The sequence below is a fragment of the Globicephala melas genome, chromosome 7 (assembly GCF_963455315.2).
Source record: "Globicephala melas chromosome 7, mGloMel1.2, whole genome shotgun sequence".
Classification (NCBI taxonomy): Eukaryota; Metazoa; Chordata; class Mammalia; order Artiodactyla; family Delphinidae; genus Globicephala; species Globicephala melas.
Window position 1 is genome coordinate 65,383,576 of NC_083320.1, and position 20,037 is coordinate 65,403,612.

Genomic DNA, 20,037 nt, shown 5'->3' on the forward strand with positions numbered 1-20,037 from the left:
CATGTCTTTGCAATCTGTGTAATTATGAACATGACATGACTCTGATTCTGCTTGGTTTTATATTATACTCCTTTTGGATTATACAATTAGTAACTCACAAAATCAAGATTAAGGTGTGAGAAGGATACACTCTTTTCCTTAAAATAATGTATTTTCTATTAATTTAGTAGGAGGAGCTGACTCAACTTTCCCCCAAAATGTTCTGAGTTCCACTTCCTATAAAATAACTAATTCTAAGTTTAGTAACACAATAACCAACTCCTTTGTGCCTATTTTTGTCTTTTTTTGGAAAGAAAATGTGGACAAAAAACTTGTTTTAAAGGATTTAGAAGTTTTTAAGAAGTGTTTAAAAAAAGACATGTTTTCCTAATAAATTTTTATATTAATTATGTGGATCATGCGGTTACATTTTTATTAATGACTAAACTTAGAAGAGGCCTGTGGTTTCTTTTTTATTTGAAAGCATTAGTTTAACATGATGAAACACAATAGAGATTTTATTTAATGGATCACAAGAGCAAATTAATGAAACCACCCAAAAGAAATAGCATTTACCCATGGGGACCTATTAAAATGTTTGAGACATTCTGTGCTGTATTTACATTTAATTAATAGTCCTTTTAAAAAAGAAGGTGTGATATAACGTTGCTAACCAGCTAGGTTGGAAATCTCTTGGGATATGCCTTTGCATAAAAGCTAGACAGGCAGTGGTCCTATTCTCCTGCTCAAAATAAGAGAGAAACTCTCTGAGGTGTGATAAATCCTGAGGACAATACTTATGAACCTTCATCTCAGATAAAAAGTTTACTTACTTTTCTAATTAGAATATATAGTGCCTTTTCCTGCCTCAATCATAAGAATAATATTATCTTCCACCTTAAGACCTACAAGAAGAAATCCCAAATAGTAAAATCTTTTAACCAAAGAGATAACTTTCTCCTCTGGTAATTGTACTTGATGCAGATAGATTCTGTTCTGCACAAGATCTTTGTTTTTAAAATAAATTCGAAAGTCTCAAGCATTAAGTTAATAAAAAAAATTCCATCTTAAATTTTTCCACTCTATCTGGTGTTTTCTTTTGCCCCGAAAAAGATGATCTGGTGTCAATTTTTGGTCTTACCTTTTACTATTTTTTCATATCATTTTATAAAATATTCTTTCTTTACTAAATGCATTTGAGATATAAAGTAATTGTTTTAGATACAATGAAGATAAATTCTTTCAGATCTGAGGTCATGTGAACTGTAATTAACATTGGATAAATGAAGCCATGTGTATATTTTCCTTTCACCATGTTGTTGTTGTTGTTTTCTGTTTCATCCAAATTTTGTGTAAATTCTAGAATTCACAAAGACATGACCCTTCAGATCATGACTAATGCTTAGATTATTTTAGAACTCTTTTTGGGGGGGTTATGTCTTTTAAGTCAACTATCCCAGCATGTGAATCTGTGTAGAGGATTGTAGTAAGTACTGTGAGCAGAAAGAAAGGGCATAACAGGCACAGTTCAGCCTTCTGGGAACTTAGAAGTTTCCAGAGAGAAAGGACAAGATCAGATAAAATTGTTAGCAAAAATGTCAGACTTGGGAGAAAAACATAACTTGCTACATTTCTATAAAACTGGAAATTAAAGTACTAGGAGATACCTCATATTAAGGATCAATGAATTAATTTCGCTACAGAATCGTAAAAGAAGCCATAACAAGACATTGTCCAAAAAATGTATTTCATCAAGAGAATTCTACCTTTGTTGTTTCAGGACAGACAGCTTATGATTATATGAAGTTATTACTTGATAGGCTCAATATTTTTAATGAAATATATTGTTTCATAGACAAGTAAATTATTTTGAGTGCCTAACTTGCAAACTTCTAAAACAAGTCTCTAAAAAGTGCTGTTCATTCTTGCTTTCCCACCTTCTACATTCCCTCCAAACGAGGTTTTTGATCTAAAATTTTTAAGAGAAGAATTCACTGTAGTTTCTCTTTTTAAATTCTTCCTTTTTTAAGTAATTTTGATGATTTATTTTTTAATCAACTTTAATTTTTTTTTTAATTTCAATCATTGTCTCTCTGAGCCTCTCTTGGTCATAGCTGTGTTCACCAGTCCTTCATGGAACTCTTCCCTGACTTTTCTTTTATTGCAGCCTCTTGTACATTTTCCCCACCCCAACTTTGTCACCTCCTTCAGGGTTTTCTCATCTTCCACCTTTCCCAGTGGTGGACAGGTAAATGTTTAACAACCAGTTCTCCAAGAAAAAGAAAGTATGCATACATCCATCAGTTTACCATATATTTTACTGATATAAAGGATATGTGGTACACAATTTACAGGCAGTAATATAATCAACATCCTTCATTGAACATTCATATAGCTAATTGGTTCCCACAGAATGCTTTTGTTGAATGTTGCCAAAATTTTGTATTTATAAACAACAGTGGTTGCAACTGATGAACAAGTATAGTTTTAACCTGAAGGTTGGTTGGTATTTTCATTTACGTTAATCAGTAAGGTGAGAGTGAAACAAAAAGGCTGTGTGTCAAAACTTGACCCATTCATCAATGATGTGAACAAATATTTGCTGAATCAGATAATAGAATTCGAATAATGAAAGAATATTTCCTCAATTTTTTGTGCTATTCACAGTGTAATGGCTACCAATATGGCATACTTTTTGCTTTATTAACATTTTCTCCATCACTTTCTTAATTCTACTCTAGAAAATCAACAAGCCTGAATTTATAGCATTTGATGACTTTTGTAAAGATTCCCACCATGGCTAATCTCAAACTACTGGTGTGACTTTGCTGCATGTAGAGTTGGGAAGAGATACGTAGTAGCCCAACAGTATAACATATTCTACCCACCAGGTAGAATGCTTAAATATATTCAAGAGCATAGATAATAGTAAAATGTAGAGTAATATATTTTTAGTATTTATTACCTTTTTAAAGTAAGTTATACTTTTAAGTTTATACAATTTAATTTTTTATAACAGCTGCATTTAACAACAGGCTAGCAAAATTTCCTGGCAATTTAACAATAAGTTGTCAAGAACCAGTATGAGTTGGCTCCAGCATACCACTGAATTCTGTCTCTTAATATTGCTGTCCCAGAATGTTCCAGACTTGACCCTTTTCTCTCCTCATCCTAAATACTTTTTTGTGTGTGACCTCAACAACTGTCCTGATCTCAGCTGACACATATGTGCTAATGATTCCTACACATTCTTTTCCAGCCCAGACTTTTCCCCTGAGCTTCAGATTCACACCTCCAAATATCTACAGGATGTCTGTATTTAGAGGTTTCACTGGCATCTCAAACTCATTACCACCCCAAGCAGCTCCTGTTCCTGTGGTCTTCATTTCATTACTGATATCCACCCAGTTGTCTGGGCTTCTCCCTTCCTCTTACATCCCATATCCCATCAGTCAGCAAATGTGTTGATTTTACCGGCCAAATATGTCTTGACTCTGTTATTGCTCTAGTTCCTAACCAGAGCTGCCCAAATCTATCCTTCTTGTTGGGGATACTGAACCAGACCCTAAATGGTTTTCTAGCTCTGGGTCTTTCTTTGCTCCCCACCCCTCCTTCTTCTTCTCTTCCAACTTATCCTCCACAGTTGCTGGAGACATCTATTTTATTATTATTATTATTATTTTATAAATTTATTTTACTTTTTAATTTAATTTTATTTTTTTTTAATTATTTTTGGCTGCGTTGGGTCTTCGTTGCTACGCACAGGCTTTCTCTAGTTGCAGCGAGCGGGGGCTACTCTTTGTTGCAGTGTGCGTGGGCTTCTCATTGCAGTGGCTTCTCTTGTTGTGGAGAATGGGCTCTACGTGTGTGGGCTTCAGTAGTTGTGGCGTGTGGACTCAGTAGTTCTGGTTCACAGGTCCTAGAGTGCAGGCTCAGTACTTGTGGCACACAGGCTTAATTGCTCCGCGGCATGTGGGATCTTCCCGGACCAGGGCTCGAACCTGTGTCCCCTTCATTGGCAGGCGGATTCTTAAGCACTGTGCCACCAGGGAAGCCCGAGACATCTATTTAAATTACAATCTTCCTATGTAATTTTCTGCTTACAACCCTTCACTTACTCCTCGTTAGGATTTAGGATATAGCCAAACTCCTTAAGGTGGGAGAAAATGCTTTCCATAATCTGACCAGTTTCTCTTCCTTATCTCTCATCCATGCCTTTTCTGTACACTTTGCTTTCATCAAAATTCTGAACTACTTGTAAGTCCTGTACACGGCACATTTTGCTGTCTCTTGGCCTGGAATTCCACTCCACTCTTTTTGGCTACTACTTTGATTCAGTTCAGGTCCCACCTCTTCTAGAAAACCTCCTCTGACCTCACTTTCTCAACAAATAAGCCAGGTTAGGTGAATTTCTTCCAAGCTATCAAACATAACCCCAGCGTATCTGTCATTTTAGTTGCATTATCCAGTTATAGTCATTTATTTCTATATCTAGCCGCCTAACCAAAACACAGTAATAGATATCTTGAGGAGAAGAAACTATGTACACAGCTGAGTAAAAAGGTTAATCAATAAATGTTTGATGGGGATATGAATGAATTAACCTAAACAACTTTAAATAAAATATTCTTCAGTTTTTTATGGCAGTGTGTTTTACATCTGGGATTCCAGAGTCAGATTTGTTTTTAACTTATAGTACTTGAAACAGTTTCATCTGTTTCTTGTAATCAAGATCTGTTTCTTTTGAACTGACTTATAAGACCTTCTACTAATTTTTAAAGTGTTACATAGAATGCTGTTTCTCAAAGGGTTTTTTATAGAGGAGTTGAAGCAGCACCAGACTGTAGACTAAATTCATATCAAGAAGGCCATGAAATACATTTTTGTCTTGAGATTTTCATTCATTAACCAATAATTATTTACTGCTCATTGTGTATTAGGATTACATTAGGGCTGCAATCATAAAAAGAACAATATGTGGTTTAAACACTGTAGAGGAGATTGATGAGAAAGTAGGGAAGAACAGAAAACACGAATACATCCCAAGTTAGAAATTACTGATACAAGTATTAAGAAAACACCAAGGAGCGTTAAGAGATGAGAAAAGGCAGCATCCAAGTTGAAACTATTTGAAGCTTCAGGTGTAAGCATTAGAAATTATTTGGTTGAGGAACTATCATAGGGAGCACTTTGCATTAAATAATGTCTGTTAAGTATTTTATGTATTCTGAATATCCAGATTTTACATGCCTGTCTTTCTTGCCAGGTTGTGTGCAGAGGCTCCCATGCTGCCAAGTTAACACAGAATCAGGGAAAGGAAAAATCTGGTGGAACATCAGGAAGACCTCCTATAGGATAGTTGAGCACAGTTGGTTTGAAAGCTTCATTGTCCTCATGATCTTGCTTAGCAGTGGTGCTCTGGTAAGTGATCTGACATCTAATGCTTAAATCAATTAAGTCATTATTTTTAATAGATGAGTTGAAGATAAAAATATCATGGCAAATGGTTTTACTTAAAAATTAATCCCTCTGATCAGTCCTAAGGACAAAATTTTAGTTAGCTCAGTAAATATTTACTCCATGCCTGGCATTATTCTTGCTGCCCTGAATGCAAAGTTGGATAAGATCCAGGTACTTTTCTCAAGGAGCTCAGAGAGCATTAGGGAAGTGAGAGGCACAAGTGATACAGAATTGGGATGTGTTTGTAAGTGAAGTATATGCATGATTAAGCTCTGGAGCAGGAAGTGTTGTCTGCTTGGGATTTCAGAACGGTAGATGTTCCTCCAGAACTCGGAGAAGGGAAGCAGAAGAGTCCTGAGGGCTGCACTTCAGTTCTTGCCTTTCAGTTCCATTGTCTTTCATAACCTCTGCTAGCTGCTAGAACCTTCTCTCAGCATCTTCATGGATCTGTCCATTCTCTCTGTTCCAACTTCTCTGTTTTCTTCAATATTGAGGATTACATTTCTACAAAAGTGCTAAGGATCATTTTTAAAGTATTGATATAAGAACTTGGAATAAGAAGAATAAGAATGGCACAAGTCCATGACTATGGACAGGTAGTCCAGTGTTACCACCAAGGATACAGGTCCTTTTGCTTTCATTTTCTCCAACAAAGTGAATATTGTTTAAACTTGAAAGAGAAAAATATAATACTTTAGACCTGTTTCGGTCAGCAGTCATTTTCAGTGGCTTCAGTGAGATCACTTCTTTAAGTCCATTCAGATTATTTCCCACGGGCCTTGTGGCTATGACCACAGTACCATCGTCTATCACTTACTAAAATTTCTTGGAAAGTGTTAAAAGATGTCACATTGATGGAATAAATATAACAGTGATTTGTAGAGCTGAAACTTTTAATGAATGATAAAGTATTGGTGCAAAATTCAAAGGAAGAAACCATCGTCTGTGTTCTATAGCCCTATTAAGCTACTGCATTCATTCATTTAGCAAGCCTTTCCTGCTGTGTTCTTGACACAGTGCTAGGCAGTGGGAATGTACAAGCACATAAGAGCTGAAGGAAAGGGCTTAAATCCTACTTCTGTGTCGAAGTAGAGTGCAGGGTTAGAGAGATTTATAAGAGGAGCTGACCCTGGAATCATGTCTTAAATTACTAGGACTTACCTAATTTGAAGGAGGATAAAAGGGGAGTCAGATGAGTGGAAATCCCTGAATGTGTCAGAGATCATGATTCTTTTAGGGGACTATAAATAATTTCATTCTTTTGCACTCTCTTTCTCTTGACCTCTGGTGATCAGCCCCCTGCACTGGTGCAAAGACTAGAACTAAGTGTTACACAGTAACTGTAAACCAGAAGAAAGACAGCTGGCCTGTAATAGTATTATATCTCAGTGTTCTCTTTATCAGAATTTCATTTCCTGTTTTTGTCATGAATCATAAGCTTTAAGTTGTACCAAATTTAAATCTGAATATTATTTTCACAGGCTTTTGAAGATATATATATTGAAAAGAAAAAGACCATTAAGATTATCCTGGAGTATGCTGACAAGATATTCACTTACATCTTTATTCTGGAAATGCTTCTAAAATGGATAGCATATGGTTATAAAACCTATTTCACCAATGCCTGGTGTTGGCTGGATTTCTTAATTGTCGATGTAGGTAATTTTGAGTAAATTTTAAAAGGGGATTTATTCTTACAAATAAGTGTTCTCAAAAACCTTCACTAATGTTAAATATTATCATATTTAGATAGGTGATATGCAAAAAAATTTTTTTTCCAAGGCAGGCATAGCTATACGTTATATCTCCTATGTTCTCTCAGACTTCCTCTATGAGATATTTAATTTTTGATACTGTATGTTAATGATTTCATATTTGATTATTTTTTGATTCACCTTTTTCTCATATACGTTACATAGTTAGTGCCTAGAAAAATGAATGGTAAGATGAACACTTTTGTAATACGATAGTTTTAAAGAAAGATTAACCAAAGTAAGAAATAATAGAAGGAATGTAGGTTATTTCTTTTCTCTTAACCTGTAAATATGATTGCATCTTTTAAAAATTATAAAATTTATGATATTCAGAAACTTTTTAAAATATTGTCAGTGTTCTTTTCATCTCTCAGATTAAAAAAAACGTTTACAAGTAGAGTTGAATTTATTTTTAGTTAAGAAAGCGATATGGCTATTTAATAATGAAATTTTTTTGTATTTGAAAATCTGAAGTAGTGCTTCTCAATATTTAGGGGTATGTAATATGCAGAATTCAGGGAAGTTATATAGCTTCAATTTGAAATATTTAACATTTTGAAAAAACTAAGTAAATTATATATATATGTGTGTGTTTGTGTGTGTGTATATATATACATATATATACACATAATGCATATAATTATATATATATAATGTTTTCATAATGCAACAGAGAGAGCAAAACTCCACTCAATTGTCTTGCTGATAGAGGTGCAAATCTAGGCATGTGGATTTTGGGGAGGAGCTGAGATTTTTTTTATTTCTCAAAAATTGAGAAATTTATCTAGCACAGTTGCTCTCACAGTGTGATCCCTGAACCAACAGCATCGGCACATGTGGGTGGGAACTTGTTATAGATACTCAGGTCCAACTCTCAGGTCCAACTCTCAGGTCAAACTCAAGTGCTACTAAATCAGAAACTCTGGTGTTGGGACGCAGAAAATTCTTGTAATAAGATCTCCACATGATTCTGGTACATATTCAGGTTTCAGAACCTGATTTGATGTTCTTTTGATTTGATATTCAGAGGATGGATTTGTTTGATTTCTGCAAGCTTCCTGATTAGTTGAAACTTACCTGATTGAGCATTATTCATCAGTAGGGGCATATATCATGCACATACACATGTATACATAAATAAATATATGCATATACATATGTTCTCAGTTACAGACTACATATATTCAATATAATAACACTCATTTAACAGTGGTTTGGAGATCAGGTTAACCATTTCCTTAGGGGTTATTCAAATTATCATAGACATTTTAAACCTTTATTTTTTTCTGATTAAAAAGGAACATTTATTATTCTGATTAAAAAATACACATTTTTTAAAGCATACTTAAGTGGGAAATAATGGACCTGAATGACTGGGTGAATTTAAGAGTGATACTGAGGATTAGTTAGTAATTCTGAATACATAGCATGAGGACCTAAAAACAAAGAATTATGTTACATTTAGTGAGACATTTAGAAGTAACTGTATGAGAGCAAAACACTTCAACACATCCTGATTCAAAAATCAGTTCACTGTGTTTCTGATAGCAGCAGTAGTGAACTTGCAAGCAATAAATTTTTCTACTTCTTCAATAGTTAAACATAAGGAACTTGACTCTCCTGTTGCTCCTAATCTTTCCTGGAAAACTTCAATCTTTCAGTCATTACTTAATTCCAATGAACTGCATTGCGGACATTGTTCTTAGGCATTGCCTCCTGCTGCACACAGTGTGAAACAATGGATATTTTAAATGGAACTTATTCAAAGACTGAATACATTTACCGATCCAGATCTTGGGTCCTTGAAGAGCTCATTGGTCCTTACCAAAACATGTATTGATTTTACTTCTGTCCATGTTCTTTCTTCAGAGATAACTTACGATAAGAACACAAATTTCTGTTGGATACTGGTGATGGTGATTGTGGAGGGTCCGTCTAATATGACGAAGTTCTTGTGTGTCTATGTTGTTTGTGAAGCCAGTGAGATCACCTGCTTGTGTGCTCTCTTCAGTACAATTGAGATTTTCTCCCACTAATTATTGATAGGAAGATCTTTGGTGCCAATTCTGAGAAACTGTAGGTCAGAATAATCTTCTGGGGAATTTGCCTCATCTCAAAGTCATAAGTCTTCAGAGTGCTTTTGAAAAAGGTCTATACTGGGACTTAGATTTGGTTGAGTGATTGCCATACTCTTTTAACTTAGCTTCAGAATCACACACTTTGTTATGCCCTGGGCTTTATTCCAATTGAAATTTTGATAGTTGCTTTACTTAAATGTTCAGGATTAATAAGCAAGTACAAAACCATTGACTACAGAAGTGTGAAAAGCATGTGTGATTTTTTTATTCAGATATAAGAAATAACTTACTTTCCTTCTATTATTTCATCTTATTTAGGTTAACTTTCCTTTAAATCTATTTCCTTTAAAAAGCATCTATCTTATCCAATTTTTAGACAATAAGTAGATAACTTTATGTATAAAATCATATTGTTCTTGTTGAACTGCTCTTAGTGATCTTTGAAATTGACTTTTTCTCTTCATGCTTTATTATTTCATTGAAATGATTAATGAAATTTTTCTTCTTTTTTAGGTTTCTTTGGTTACTTTGGTCGCAAACACTCTTGGCTACTCAGACCTTGGCCCCATTAAATCCCTTCGGACACTTAGAGCCTTAAGACCTCTGAGAGCTTTATCTAGATTTGAAGGAATGAGGGTAAGAAAATACTGAACTTCTAATATAATATTCATGTTTCCTAATGGAGTGTAAGATATGAAAAAATGGATATGTAGGAATTATGGACTGTTTATATTTACACACATGTACATATATATACGTATATATGGGCTGTTTATGTATATAAGTGTGTATACATGTGCATATAGATGCAGTATTTCAATGCCTATTGTTTAACAAAGACAATCAAATACAGTAATGCCTCTATATTATATTGTGAGGCAGTGATTCAAATAAGTGACTTTTCCCTTCCTAAATGACAATCTTTCCTATACTAGAAAACTCAGGTGAAGGGGACACTCTTAGTCCTGACAGTCTCTCTCATATACAAGCCACGAAGGACTTGCCTTTATCAGGTGCTCAAACAATTTTTTAAGGAACTCCCCTGGGTGTGGGGCGTAAGAAAAGACAGAGAAGTGAAGTAGCATCAGGCATCACTTTTAATTTCATTCTTTAAATACATGGCTCAGTGAAAGTGGAAATAGCTCCAAATTATATTTGAGAAAACTAAAGCTCTGATTTTACTTAATTTGCAGTAGGCAGCATAGTACCTGAAAAGAGATTCATTTTGCAGAAACAAACAAGGTGAGATAAATAATGACTACCAGCAACTTAGCTTTAGGGCTGTATTAAACCAGCAACTTCTTCATAAAATCCATGCTTTATTTTCTCTAATGAGTCTATATCCTCATTTGTTGCTTCTCTCCTTGAATTTCTTCTTCTCCAGATATATTCCTGCTTTCTCATTCCTCCATTCTCTTGGCCAGGAATGTTTCTCCTTGCCCTATCTCAATCCTAACTCATCAATATAGTAAATACCTACTCATCTTTTAAGCCTCAGTTTAAATGTGCCTTGTCTGTCCACCACCAGGTATAATTGAGCATCCTTCCTATATGTTCAGACACATGACATCCTCGTTATATTGCATCGTACTTATTTATTTATCCGACTGCCTCTCTAACTGTAGTCTCTGAACAATTTGCTTACTGCATCTCTTAAATGTGGTCAGCATCATCTGAAAACTTACTAGAAATGCAAATTCCCAGGTTCCACCCCAGATATACTGAGTAATAAACTCTGGAACGGGGCTCAGAAATCTGAAGCCTCAGGTGAATGAATGTTAGATGTGTTTTAGTCTAGCAGATCTTCATTACATTATGACTGTAACCTAATTATGACTGTAACCTCTGCTTGTTAGTGTATCCGGTGTATGTTGGCCCCCATGTAAATATATGAAAGATCATGATTATACAAAGATTTTTTTTCATAAGTAAAAGTCAAGTACTTTTGGTCATGTAAGAATTGAAATTACAAGTTTCATTTTATACAGAACGGTAGTATTGGAGTTGACATTAATTTTTCTTTTTGAGCATTAGTAGAATGTTGCGATCTATTCAGAACTTATGACTGATCCCTGGACTCAAGCAGAGCGTGTACTACATTCTCATGATCAAGTAATATACTTTCCCCATCAAGATATTAATACATCCCTCAGTGATTAAGCCACTCCATTATTTTACCCTGTTTGCTCTCTGTTGTTTGTCTAATATACAGGTGAATTGGATGCAGGAGAATGTTTTAATATATTTGGAGGGACAAGTATGTCTACTTAGTTACGTTTATTAGCCGTGCGAAACAGGAATGTTTCTTCAAATTGCAGGGTCGTTTTAAAGAATAAATGAAATATGATTGGAGGCATTTTGTAGTAGTTTCCTTTAAAAAAGCTTGAGGTTCTTGAACTTACTGACTTTTCCAAATGGCTTCTCATCAGAACTATATCCATCTCCCTCAGAGACTCATCATTACGCACATTCTTTCAGCACCAAAACTGTGTGTCAAATTTTGTACTATAAAAAGAGTACAATGGTAAATAGACCCCAGTCCCCCAAGAGTGAGCCAGGACAGCGGTCATGGAGAGACAAAGAGGGGAATAGTAGTTATTCTGTGACATCTGCTATAAAACAGTAGGCACACAGTGCTACGGGAGTAGAGATGAAAGTGGCTGCCTGGGGGGGTCTGGGAGGGGCTTCATATGGAGGTGACCTCGCAGCCATGACTGAAAGAATGGGCCCCAAGTCACAGGCAGGTGGGCATTCCAGGCAGAGATGCAACTTGGTAGAGGACAGAGTTGACTAGGCAAGGTGTGTTTGAGCAGTGACTATAAGAATCAGCGTGCCTAGGTTATGAGCATAGTGGGAGTGTAGCAGGAAATGAGGATGAAAATGTAGGCTTGAATAAGAGCTGACCACTTGGAATTCTACTCTCTAATTCTGTTCTTCCTAACCCCTTGGGGTCATGTACGTTGTAAGAATCTCATAAAAGTAGAAATCATTTCTCCGTAAAGAAAGCATACCCATAATAATGTTCTTCGTATGATTTCATGCCCCCATGGAACCTCTATAGGTCCATGTCTACCCATGAGCCCCAGGGTAATAACTGTTGTTCTTGACCAAGTGTCAACAACCAAAGCCTACAGGCTGGATGCCTGTTTTGTAAAGGAAGTTTCATTGGATCACAGCCATGCCCATTTGTTTATATATGATCTCTCGCTGCAATAGCAGAATGGAATAGTGGTAACAGAAATCATATAATCCGCAAAACCTAAAAATATTTAAGAAAATGTTTGACAACTCCTGCTCTAGGCAATCTCAAAAGTAGTCAGGGATCCTGCTTGATACATTGCAAAAAAAAAGGGAGCACGTGCTCTTTACTTAACAAGTTATTCTTTAACACCTTTGCACTCAAATTCAGAGTAGAGGTCAACTGTAAGAAGATAGTAAGTGGAAAGATGAGGTAATTTAGAAAATCTGGAGAGTGATAAATGCTACAGTGGTCGCCATGAAGGAACAGTGGGTGGCAAGAGGCACTGGTGATCAATAGTAGTGGAAATGCTGAAAAGCAGAAATAAACGGAGTATTAAAGATAAACTATTCTGCATTTTTTGTTTTAATTGAGGCCAGCACTATCTATATTTAGCCAAGGGCTTATGTGTAAAGTGTTTTTAGAGTTAGAATAATACATTTGAAAAGACTGCTCTCATTCTGTAGATGAGGAAACAGAGGTCCCAAGGTCTTAATTAAGTTTACATATCACACAACTAGCAGAACCAGTTAAATCTATGGCATTCAGACCATGAAAAGATTCCCAATCTTAACTCCAGCTTATACGTACTAGTAGTTTCGTTATATGGGAGAATTTTAGCACTGGTAATTCTAGGACTATGAACCATTAAATGTACATTTTATTTTAATTGTTTACATTTATAAATTTCTTTCTTTTCTAGAGCATGCAGATTTTATGGCTTCACCTTACGTGTATCAGGTTTTTGGTTTATTCTTTTTATTTATTTTTTTCATTTATTTAAGCTGTCATATAATCTTAGTGATTTGTTCTGTATTGTTGCTAGTAGTTTCACTGTGTGATCCTCATGTACTTTTGTAAACTCATTGATCAAGGGGCTCCTGTCTTATTGTGTCCTGATGAGCACACAGTAGGCCTTCAATAAGTACGTGTTGGTTGATTTATGTCTTAAACATGTAAGGGTGGCTTTTCTAACTTCTTTAATTCTGTATTGAGTTTCATTAATGTTGCCCATTTAACATTCATACTAATCCTAATCATTCTTTCTTTTGAACGCTAGGTGGTTGTGAATGCACTCATAGGTGCAATCCCTTCCATCATGAATGTGCTACTTGTGTGTCTTATATTCTGGCTAATATTTAGCATCATGGGAGTAAATTTGTTTGCTGGCAAGTTCTATCAGTGTGTTAACACCACAGATGGGTCACCGTTTCCTACAAGTGAAGTTGAAAATCGTTCTGAGTGTTTTGCACTTATGAATGTTAGTCAAAATGTGCGATGGAAGAACCTGAAAGTGAACTTTGATAATGTTGGACTTGGTTACCTGTCTCTGCTTCAAGTCGTAAGTGAGCCCTTTTATGAATGCTTGACATTTTGGTGCACACTGGATGGAGGAGCTGTCATTATTTATATAATTATTAACTAAAAATTAAAGATAAAGTACTTTGTGACTTTAAAAATAGAGTTGGTCTTTTTAGAACATGTGCCTATAAACATGAGAACAGAACATGGGTTCTGTTGCATTTTAGAGTTATTAATCCACCTTTTTGGAGTCACCTGACCCCCTGCCACTGTGCCATCTGAATACTGCGTCCAAAAACGAATAGTCACGTTTTGGACTGCACTTTTACACTACAGGGAAATGAGAAGGATTTCCCACGGGTATGGAGAATCCTTAAGATATGGAAAAAAATTGTTTCCTTTGTTATTCATAAAATTCTCCTCCCCACTCTGGAAAAAAATAAAAGTTCACGTACAAAACTCACAGGCAGTTGTGACAACCTGGCAATAATTAACTAGGAGGCAGATTTAGGATGTGACTTTGTGATGTGTCCCTCCCCTTTTTTCCCTTGACACAGCATCTTATGTTAAATTGGTATTTTGAAATACAGTGGGCTCTCCTTATCCGTGGGTTCGCATCTGCCTAATGCAAGGGACTTGAGCATGGGCAGATTTTGGTATCTTCAGGGGGGCCCTGGAACCAATCCCCTGCAGATACCGAGGGACGACTGTATAGTAAAACTCACTAATTTAGTATTAATTAATAAATGCTATAACATTAAACACACTAAACTCACTTGTGACTATTTTAAAGTATGAGGTTCAGATTCTATAAATTTTATATTTACAGGCAACATTTAAAGGATGGATGGTTATTATGTATGCAGCAGTTGATTCTGTTAACGTAAGTATTGGTAAACATAACACTAAACTCTACAATTTTGAAAAGTTCCTTAGTTTAGTTAGGCTGTTTTCAAACAGCAGCTCCAAGGAGCCCTTGGTATATGCACACACACTGAAGAACACCCACCTGGTGGTAGTCTAGTGGTTACCTGTGCAGCATTTGGAAACAGAGCTTGGCTTAAATTCTGGCTGTCCCATATCAGACAAGCTTGCATATGACTTCGAGCAAATTACTTTATCTCTCTGAGCCTGTTTATTGATTTATGAAAAGAAAGTAATTCACTGCCTACGTCATGGGATTGTTCTGAGTGAGGATCCAACTAGAAAATGTTAAGTAGAGCGCTTAGCACAGCCTGGCAATAATAAGTGCTCAGTAAATATTTGTTTATCAAAATAAAAAGGAAATAACATATTTTATTCATAGTTTTTACTGCTTTTATATTTTAAAGTTCCTTGAAAGAGTTTATGCGAAATTAGTCACACACTAAGAAAGTTTGAAGACTGCTGACTATTTCATATTGTCACAAAAGCCACAGAAGACATTGTAATCAAATGAAAAAAAAAAGATTTATATAAATGTGATATCTCTTTTATTTTTTTCTGGAAATAAAAATTATGCATTAGGTCCTTTACTTACTAAATTGTCCTACAATCTGAGAATAAGTACTACAGTGGATAAGCCCTTTGTAGTAATTTGAAGATTATATTCATAGTAAGCATGTAATAAATATTTATTTAGTGTTGAATAAATTTTTAAGAATGATTATGTTGAACCTTGTCAACACTATGGCTTCTGAAAAACCACGTTTACCTAGGATAGCACTATTTGAATTACCTTGTCAAACCATGTGAAAAAGAAAATGATGAATTTTATTGTCAACATACTGCTAACTTTTGTTAATTTTATAGGTAGACAGGCAGCCCATATATGAATACAGCCTCTACATGTATATTTATTTTGTCATCTTCATCATCTTTGGGTCATTCTTCACCTTGAACTTGTTCATTGGGGTCATCATAGATAACTTCAACCAACAGAAAAAGAAGATAAGTATTTCAAGTTTTTGTCATTGCACTGAAAGAAATTAACAATTATTTTCCCAAAAATACAATGTGAAATTTAATTTGATGTCAGTTAGTAATTAGTTCATTAGAATTTCATTAATTTTCCAAGTAATTGGTTACTATACAATGATGGATATGCTTAATCTCATTCATCTCTGCACAGAAAATAATCATCTCCTAAGTCATAATTATTTTTAAGAAATACATCAACTATTCAGTTTTATTTTCCAATATTCCCTGTAGGGGATTGATTAAGAAAATTCAGTGAACTAATTATTTACTCAAAACATGTTTCATAAGTAGTTACTGTATTCTGTTCTGAGCCACTGTTCTGTGTGGTATGTATTGGGTTGGTACTTAAAGAGAACAACAGAAGATACTTTCCTGAGCTCAAGGAGTTTATTATAGCAGAAGAAATGACACAGGTAATTAAAGTTAAGATTTGCAGGTCAAACACAATGAGATTTTTGTTTCATTAATGTTCACATCAACTGTATCAGTCTTAGGGCTGCCACAGCAAAGTACCACACACTGGGTGGTTTCGAACATCAGAAGTTGATTCTTTCACAATTCTGGAAGCTAGAAGTCCAAAATCAAAGTGTTGGTAGGGCCATGTTTTCCTCAGAGTCTCTAGAGGAGGATCCTTCTTTGCATCTTCCAGCTTCTGGTAGCTCAAGTATTCCTTGGCTTGTGGCAGCGTAACTTCAGTCTCAGCCTCTGTGGTCACATGACGTTCTCTCTCTTTCTGTCTGTCTCCTCTCCTTATAGGGGCACCAGTCATATTGGATTAAGGGCCCACCCTACTCCAGTATGACCTTATTTTAATTACATCTTCAATGACACTATTTCCAAATAAGGTCTTTCTGAGGTACGAGGGGTTAGGACTTCAACATATCTCCTTTTTTTTTTTTTTTTTTTCCGACGGGGTGGGGAGGGGGATTGGACACAGTTTAATCCTTAACATCAACCATGAGAGGAATTATTATTATAGACTTTGTCTGATAAATGAGGAAAGGCACAGGGAGTTTGAGTGACTTACCCACGATGATGCACCTGGTTAAGTGTTAGGGTTTTAATAGTTGATCCCATGTACCTTGTATATTACTTAGGCCCTTTCCTATGCTGTACCCCCAAATACTATAATATGACATACTGATAAATGCAGTTAAGAAAATTAACAACAAAAAATGTAAATGGGCAGTCAGAGGAAAACTAGATACAGCTATAGAAAGTTTTATGATATATGTGACAATTGAGCAGGCCTTGGAAGATGGATGAAAAGACACAAAGCAAGTGGCAGGCAGAAGGATAAGTAAGCCACATGAAGGGTCAGAGAAGTGTGTGAGCACATGCACCATGCTGGCAAAGGAGGTGCAGTGCAGGAGAAATACCAGTCCATCCACTTTGGACGGAGTTTTGAGAAGAGAAATAGAAAAGATGAGGTCTTTATTTGCTTGAGAGCAGATCTGAAAAGTCATGTCAGATATTTTTGAGTAGGATCTGATGTGTCATTGAGGTATTTTGAGTACGGAAGAACGTATAAACAGGACGTAGACATCTATTGAGATTTGATGACATGTCTGATCGTGTGTAAAGTACTTTACACAGTAATCTTCGTCACATTTTATAAGTCTACAGAGCACAGTATCCCCACTTCACCTTTCAGAGGGATTGTGTGACTTGCACATGGTCTGATAGCTAAGAAGTAGCTTCATTATGCATCTAACTCCAGAGTCTCTTTTCCCAGAGATTATGAAAACTCAGCTTTAATTAAAAATTTAACCTAACAATGATGCAGAGAATGACTGGGGAAAGACCAAAGACTAGGTCAGACCCTGCTTTACCTGCCACCTAGACCACACTTAATTCTCCAAATTCGTCATTTGCAGCAATAGAGAATAGGGGATTCATTCAGTTAAGAGATTTTAGGGGGTAAGGTCTACAGTGTTGTTTGTGATTTGCAGGAGAAAAAAATGTCTAAGAAGTCTCAGTTTTCTCAAAGTTAACAGAGTTACAGTGGCTGTAGCACCACCCACAGGAAAAGAGACCTTTGAAGGGTGAGTGCTGGAATACCAGGAGGCAGTGATTTCAGATACTGGCTTAGCATCTAAGAAAAGACAGGTGTACATGCAGTGAAATGTCATCAGTGGCCGTGATTGACTATTCTCAGGTGAAAGAAGATGTAGCAAATATTAAATATTATTGATGCTTATATTTCCAAATACAGGTGTTTATTTTTCAAAGAATTTTTTAAATTCCATGTTCCATTCTTACATTTTACATCTAACAGTCAAACTTAGCTAGCATTATCATATATTCATATTATCATATATTCATGCCTTTAGGCAGAGGATCTTGAATAATTAATAAATCTTGAAAATAATTTCACAAATTATACCCTAATTTCCAATTTATTTTTCCTACTTTAGTCATTACATACTTGTATATGTGATATATAAGCACATACATATGGTTCTCCAGCATTCCCTGTATATAATAAATTATAGTGGATCTAGAAAGAGCAGTATGACATGACAGGACAGCCACAGCCCTAATTGCTTTGATCCCCTTGCTCTTGAATGTTATTCTTACAACAAGAATTGCCACTGCAGGAAGATGGGTTGGGTAGACATCATTACCAGTAACGTCAGGCAAAAGTTACTAATTTCAAAGCAGTGACAGCTACAGTTATCCCCTACCATTCTTCCAGTGTTTCACTTGCATTCTAAGCTGCTTTTTATCTTCTGACCCTTTCTGAATGGTTTAGGGTTTCTTTACAACCTACTAAGAGAATGAAAGAAGACAGGACCAACACGTCAATTAATAATCTACTACAGAGGAGGTCTCCTGCTAGAGGCCTCTATATGAATTCATCTAATCCATGGAACAAACAAATGAAAGTGGTATCTCTATACAAGTGTATAAACCGAGGCCTAGAGAAGATAAACAACTTGTTTCAAATCAAGTAGTAGGTCATTGGTAGTCAGGATCCAAAGTTCCGTTTGACTGCAAAGCCTATTTTTTCCACAATGCAATGTTGCCTCTTAATGCTTTTTAACTTCAACACTTTGGTCTCAGTTTAGGACCCTGCCAAATTCCCATACCTCTTTCTAATCACCAGCCCCACTTTACTAGTTTGCCAACTATCCATCATTCTTATACACACTGTTTTCATCTTTAACAAATCCATGTGATAATTGGGTTTTAATAGTTCATCAGAAAATATACTTCTGAAAACTAGAACATAAGTTATTAATGAGTTCAAGTTATAAAAGGGAAATGTATGCAATGTATTTACACAAATGACTAGTACAGACCTGGGTACATAGGAGTAAATTCTAAGTAACATCAACCCTTTTCAGTAACTATAACTGTTTGGAAGGTTAATAACAACAACGGAAGTTATAAATAATTACTGAGTGTTTGAAATACAGTATCTTAATTGATCCTCACAACAAACCAATGAGGTAGTTACTCTTGTAATAATGAGATGATATAACCTTAAAGAGATTAAAAAACTTACCCAAGGGCAACAGAGATGGGGATTGAACGAAGATGATCTTACACCAGAACTGGGGTCTTCTTAACTACTATATAATACAGCCTTGACAGAGTGTAAAGACTAGCCTGACTTACAGAATGTCTGCCACCTAGCTTTTTTTTTTTTTTTTAAATTTTAAATTTTTATTTTTTTTTACATCTTTATTGGAGTATAACTGCTTTACAATGATGTGTTAGTTTCTGCTTTATAACAAAGTGAATCAGTTACACATATACATATGTTCCCATATCTCTTGCCTCTTGCGTCTCCCTCCCTCACACCCTCCCTATCCTACTCCTCTACGTGGTCACAAAGCACCAAGCTGATCTCCCTGTGCCATGTGGCTGCTTCCCAATAGCTATCTAATTTACGTTTGGTAGTGTATATATGTCCATGCCACTCTCTCACTTTGTCACAGCTTACCCTTCCCCCTCCCCATCAAGTCCATTCTTTAGTAACGGGATGCATTTTACAAGGTCTGTATAAGCTACAGTTAAATAAAATCACAACACAAGTTTCTCTACTGGAGCATTTTGTAATCTCCTATTAGCTTCATCCCATCCTTCATTATGTTGACAACCAGCGTATCATCAAGGGAAGACAAAACCTGCTACTTTGGTTTTTACCTCTAATTCAGAGTTATCTTCCCAGTGTTTTCCTAGCTTCTTGTAAGTTCTTGACCTGCTGTGATATTCAACCCTCATCACTGAGGAATAAAGGGTCTGGGCTTCTCTTAAC

The 20,037-nt window shown here is 35.7% G+C and overlaps 1 protein-coding gene across 4 annotated transcripts in view; it reads left to right on the top strand.

Moving 5' to 3' along the window:
• SCN9A (sodium voltage-gated channel alpha subunit 9) overlaps nucleotides 1-20,037 on the top strand; it is an 86,424-nt gene that overhangs the window by 55,531 nt on the left and 10,856 nt on the right. For 2 of the 4 annotated variants that reach the window (XM_060302328.1, XM_060302330.1), the window contains exons 18-23: nucleotides 5,246-5,400; nucleotides 6,921-7,094; nucleotides 9,785-9,907; nucleotides 13,570-13,851; nucleotides 14,641-14,698; nucleotides 15,607-15,740. In XM_060302328.1, the coding sequence (XP_060158311.1) occupies nucleotides 5,246-5,400; nucleotides 6,921-7,094; nucleotides 9,785-9,907; nucleotides 13,570-13,851; nucleotides 14,641-14,698; nucleotides 15,607-15,740 (926 nt within the window). Of the gene's footprint in view, nucleotides 1-5,245; nucleotides 5,401-6,920; nucleotides 7,095-9,784; nucleotides 9,908-13,569; nucleotides 13,852-14,640; nucleotides 14,699-15,602; nucleotides 15,741-20,037 lie in introns of all 4 variants that reach the window. The other 2 variants (XM_030852545.2, XM_060302329.1) reach the window with 1 other exon arrangement.